The sequence below is a fragment of the Thalia democratica genome, chromosome 9, assembly GCF_965202585.1.
Source record: "Thalia democratica chromosome 9, ktThaDemo2.hap1.1, whole genome shotgun sequence".
Lineage (NCBI taxonomy): Eukaryota > Metazoa > Chordata > Thaliacea > Salpida > Salpidae > Thalia > Thalia democratica.
The window spans coordinates 32,897,986-32,904,079 of record NC_139173.1 but is presented as its reverse complement, the minus strand read 5'-3'; the positions used below and the strand labels follow the sequence as shown (position 1 = coordinate 32,904,079).

The 6,094-nt window shown below is 23.3% G+C and overlaps 1 protein-coding gene across 1 annotated transcript; it reads right to left on the bottom strand.

Moving 5' to 3' along the window:
• Window positions 1–795: 795 nt before the first annotated feature.
• Window positions 796–3,890, bottom strand: LOC145845215 (uncharacterized). The gene is made up of 7 exons (XM_082952639.1): window positions 3,788–3,890; window positions 3,302–3,432; window positions 2,657–2,745; window positions 2,141–2,339; window positions 1,450–1,617; window positions 1,265–1,348; window positions 796–891 (listed from the first exon to the last, which is right to left on the bottom strand). The coding sequence occupies exons 1-7, from the start codon at window positions 3,888–3,890 to the stop codon at window positions 796–798; spliced, it is 870 nt and encodes a 289-aa protein (XP_082808765.1).
• Window positions 3,891–6,094: the final 2,204 nt, after the last annotated feature.

Below are 6,094 nucleotides of genomic sequence, written 5' to 3'. Positions count from 1 at the left end.
AAATTTGTTTTTGTTTATTATTTTTATTTTAGGTGTTTTTAAGGAATAAAAGATAACTGATCAATCAACTTTTTTACAAAGAAAGTCGTCATAAATTTATGTTTATTTACATTTTAATAAAAAATAAAATTTTTAAATATAGGTACTGTTTGTGTGATAGTTAAATATTCGCTTTTTATATTGATTTTAAGAATAGGCTCTTAATTAATTATTAATAAATTTGAACATAAATTTGAACATAAATTTAAAATATTTCCTCAATCTACAATTTAAAAGTAAATTAAAATAGTATGCATTTTGTATTTTTAAGTTTTAGAAATATTACCTATTGAAAAAATAGAAATACTCTTTCAATGTAAAACATTCTCAATTCAAAAAAAAAAAGAAAACAATAAACTAAAAATGTTATACAAATTAATTAACTTACCGATTCACTATCGAAGTATCTCAAGCAGCAATTCTCCAGTACAAAGTACTTTTTGTTGAAAACTCTTTGGTTCTATAAAAATATTATACTGTTAATTGTTTATTAAAACTTTTTATACTTGATAAATTAAATACCAGTTTGAATCTATGCTGTAGTTAACTTTAAACAACAAATTTTTACTGTAAGAATTCAGTAATCTATGCAGTAAGTACTTTAAAGCTTGTATATTTTTATTTTTCTCAATATTACACTTAAACATGTTTACGTACAAAATTAAAAACAAAATCAAAAATTATATTTAAGTGTTTTATGAAACTGTTTATTTTAATAACATGTTTGTTGTTTTCTTTTCCATATTTTAATTTTAATTAGAATTTAGTAATTGAAACATTCGTATTAACGTTTGATGCATCTTTAAACAGGTACCCTTGAACGCTGGGAGTCCCGTCGAACAGTTTTAAGATCTGTCAACAATAATGGAAGCTTGTGAAAATTAGACATAATAAGTTAGATAAAAAGATTTTTAAAATGTTATAAAATAAAATAAAAAGTAAAAAAAATAGTATTAGATTTAAAATATAAAGTTTTAGAGTAAAACCAAAAGTTTTAAAAACTTAGTTATTCATTTAGATTAAAGTTTTACTGATGATTTCAATTGTATTTTGTTTTTTTGTTGACCTTTGAAATTTCATAACAACTTTTATGTAAATTTATAGTATCTATTATATATATATTATTTTTTATAAGAAGTCAAATAATCTTAAAATTAATTCTAAAATTTTATTACTTAAAAGTTTTCGTTCTCATTTTTTATTTTAATTCTAGTTTTTTTTTTACCTGGTCATCCGTTAAGTCTTGATGATTTTCTTTGAGCTTTTTGAAAATTGCCATCTTCAAAAGAACAAACCATTCCACAAAAGCCTGTTTAATAAATAGATAAAGTGTGTACATAGACAAATATTTTTGTACATACCTGTTATTTTTCATTCAAAAACTATATCCTATAAAACAAAAACAACTACCTTTTCATCATCAATATAAGCATGGACGTATCGCTTGTAACCGAACTTTTTATCAATGAATCCGAACCTGATGCAAGTGATTGTGATGACATTAGTATTACTGCACTTTATGTTCTGCAAACTGACTTCCAAGTTGTCGAATTCTATGTAGTGTCTTGCTTTACTCGACTGTTTGAAGTTGTTTGATTATGAAATAATATATTACAATTATTTACAATTTTATTAAGACCTATTAAGATTAAAATACTTTTTAACTGACTTAGTTGTACTTTTTAGAAATAAAACATTTTTAAAAGTAAGTGTAGCTAGTTAAGATATAATTTTAAAGTTTTTATATTGTAAATTTTTTTGAATATAATTTTCTGATACTAAGAAAATGCTTTTTGCTAATGTAAAATATTTGAAAAGAAAAACAATTAAAACTAAACAATAGTTTTTTGAACTTTGTGTTTTAATTCAGTTATTGTATGTAAGGGTTTTACGCAAATTTGTTATCAAAAATTTTTTTAGAATTTTAAAAAAATAAGCAAACACTATTCAGATAAACTGGAAATTATAAGTACATATTTGATAAACATCATCCTTTGTTACTTGGCTTTTTAACTTGATTTACATGATTAGCTTGAAAACAGCTGTAAACAGATCTATTCTAAATAGTCAGCTACATAACACAATTAAAAGATAAACAAACATCATTTTCATGGTACATTTTCAAGCATTGAGCGTTCCTGTCAAAAAGGAAAATTCTCTTGTTGAAAACCATTGTTCTCTTGTGTAGCTTGTGAAATATTTCCCTCTTAACGCGCTGTCTTTCGAACCTCAACAAAGCCTCTTTATCGGTAAACAGCTTGTAAATGTACTTGCAGCGTAAAAAGTATTCTCTGTAACACCTGAAAAACAAAATTAAAAATCAAGAAAAATCGAACTAAATTGATCAGTTGCTTCGTTGCAGTTTTCTTATACTAAACGAATGTACCTCTAAATCTTGAAGAAATAATTTAATGTTTAAATTTTAATGAGTTTGAAAAGCATGTGTTAATAAACTCGCTGCTGTTAAGACTATTCGTAAAAAGTTACATTTAAGTTTTAATATTTAAGGCTTTTAAAGTAGCCCAGGTTTCAGCATTCCATATTTAGCACAAAAAATAAACAGTGTTAAAATTTTTTGAAAGTAAATACAAATAAAATATAAAAAACAAGTTGTGACCTTGGGTCTTTCTCTGTTGGTCTTGTGAAATAGGCAGGTTTGTGCTTTTCTAGTACTTTGTTTCCCATTTGATTACGGAAGTTTTCTAACTAGAAGTATTTTTAATTTTAGTTTAAAACTTAAATGTTCGAAAACTAAAGTAAGTTTGTAAAATAAACTTTAAAATTAATTGTTGGTTTTATTAATTTTTATTTTTTACCGTTCATAAGCTAGTTATAAACTTAATTTAACATTTATTAGAAGCTATTTACTTTTAATTATTTAAGCATTAATTTTAATAAAAAAAAGATTAGTTTGTGTAGTTTTTACGTTTTGCAAAAATAGCACTTTTTACTTTTGTTCACAAAAAGAATCCTTTTCTAGTCTTTTAATTACAAGGCTTTTTAAAAAGATCTAGTGTCATAAAACCTATTGTAAAATAGCAGTTGTAAAAACAAAATTTGAAATATTTATGCGTTGTCCTTGTAACTTTGTTTTAATGTTTTAACAAGAAACTACAACTACTTATTAGTTTAAAAAATTTCAAATTACGTTCTTTTTTAAGAATTGTAGACCAAATAAAATTTAAGTTAAAATCTCTAAGGTTTCAGGTTATGCATAATTTGATATAATTTTTATCCAAGTCATACACAAACTTTTACCAACCTGATTACTACCGATTTCAGTGAAAGAATATGGGTCTTTGAGATCAAACACTTGCTTTTTGTTGTTAATCAAAAAACTTGCGCAATCTTCACACAAAAACACTCCGAACTCAAACGATACGTAGGCTGACTCTACATAGAAATTTAAATGAATGTAAGTGTTTACGAATCATTACAAATAAATAGAAAAGTTAGTTTAAAAATTTTGAACAATCGTGTTTTATTTTGAAGATAGCTGTTGATTTAATTTTACAAGCCGACCCTACATTGAATAAAAATAAATATTTACTAAGTGTTAGCACAGACTAAAGACTTAATTTGGAAAAAAAAATACATCTTCGGTATATAACTGTTGATTAAGTTTTATTCAAAATATAAGTCTTAAATTTAAATTAAATTTGTGTCGATATAACTAAAAATTTAAAGAAATGCTTTTTATATTCGTTTTTATAGATTACAATTGAGGTTTACAATTAAATAAGCTCACTGTTATTACAATCAGCGCATGCTTTATTTTCGTTTTTCCTTGAAATCTCCAAAATTTTTTCGAACACAGCTCGAGAATTTCCACTTTTTTTAACCTTTTCCATTTTATATTTTAACTACAAATGTTTTATACTACAAACTGTATTATGTCTTTTATCAAATTTTTCAATATAATAGTAGTACAACATAATTTATTTCAGATGTTTTAGTAATTTTTCAATTTAATATTAAAAAAATAAAATTAAATTACTAAACTTGAGGACTTAAATATTACTAATGTTAAAAATGTTTTTAATAGTCATAAATCAACATAATTTATTAGTATTTTATTACATTTGCTTATCTAAAATTAAGTTACTTACATAAAAAAATATATACAGCATACATCAATGTTAAAATATACTTAAAAACGAAGTTTATCAAACTTTTGAAAACTACTTTGTTGTTCATCATTAAAGCATACTTTAAAACATAAAAAATAATGTTAACTTCACATTCCTAAACAAGTTGTAACACATCTTAAACAAATTAACTTCTCAACACTACATTTTAATATAACAACGCATGTAAAAATATAAAAGTAATATTTAAAAATCACTACCCGTTAAACACAGTTGATAGCAAGTTTTATTATCAACAAACATTTATACTAAAACTTTTTACGTGTACAGAAAACAATTTCATAAAATTCTTTCTTTAGAATATATAAAATCAAAAACCTTGAAACTGTATGACTTCAAATTGTTTTAAACCAACTTGTAAAACAGTTCTACCAAATTGCTTCAAATTATATACTTATAATTTATATATTTACTACTTTAAACTTAAAAATTTTAATGACCTGTTCTTTCCACATTCTGTTAATATTTTTACAAATTATTTTAATCTATAATTGTTGTTTAATACTTTTTATGTCTAATAGGTTCACTAGCGTTGGTGTTTTGATATGGTAATAAAATTTATAATCTGATAGTTTACTGTGTATCTTTATGTACAACTAAATACCGATATATGCTAACTACAAAATCGATGACTTTAACTTGTTTACTATATTGACTATCAAAAGTTCTTTTCTATATCTAGTCTAAAGTTAGTTCAGTGTTTTATTTCATTATTTTTATTAGTTATAAAAACTTTTTACTAAAAAAATTTAAATGGCCTTTTTAAAAACATGAGTTTAATTGTGAAACTATAACTAAATCTAAAAACAAATATACAAACTTAAAGTTTAAGTAAATATTTTTATTTAAGAAATACATATGTTTATCAGACAATGGTATAAAGTTTGAAATTTAACTTTTGTGATAACTGTTCTTAAACTAAAATTTAGAAAATAAGTTTTTTTAGCTTAGAATTATTTTTTTACTAAGTCACTTGGAATCTGCGGTATACTTTACACTTTCTACAGCTAAACAGCCCTACCCAAGAGGTTATTGATTTAAATTTACTGTCACATAGCAATTATTAAAATATTATTATAAAACAAAAAAGTATTCAAGGATTATAATCAAAAACTATAGGTTGAGCAACAGCAATTTTCAAACCTAAAAGTCAAAAAATTAGTCAAAAAAAAAACTAAACTTTAAAAACAAAAAAAATTATTTAATTTTTTCAAGCAGCTTGTTTCTGACACAAAGTTTTATTAAGCGCTAAAAATCTTAAACCTAAAACTATTTAACTAAAAAAAAACTAATAAGCAAAACACTATAGCTTATCATATCATGTCAATAATCATGTTTAAAGCTATGGATTGTACCAATTCTATAAAGATATAATTTTATAAAAAGTTTTGCTTGCTTCTTAAATTGCGTTATCAGGTTTATTTATAAAATATAAAAATTTATTTTTGAAATACAATGGCTTAATAAAACTTGGCTTTTGATAACTCTATTAGATTTCAGTTTTACAAGGTTTAGTGGTAATTGATACTCATGTTTTAGATTGCTATAATTTTATCATTGTTAGCAAATGTTTAAAACCTAGAACCTTTTTAGATTTTGTAGATTAAGCAACAATACATGTCGTCTTTGAAAAAAGTTTATTAACTGCTAAGATTTAAAACTATTTTAATAACCTACAATTACTTAATTAATCAAAATTATTTAAAAGCTGTGTAGACTAAACCAATAGCTTAAAACAAGTGCTTATAGAAAATAACTTAAAGCTAATACTCATTAAAAGCTTATAAATACACAAACTGGTATTTTTACAAATTTATAAACTCAACTCAGTTTTTTTATTAGACTACAGACTTTTGAAAAAAAAAATTGAAAAAAAAAAATTATGATTTGTGTTAAGTCTAAGGTTT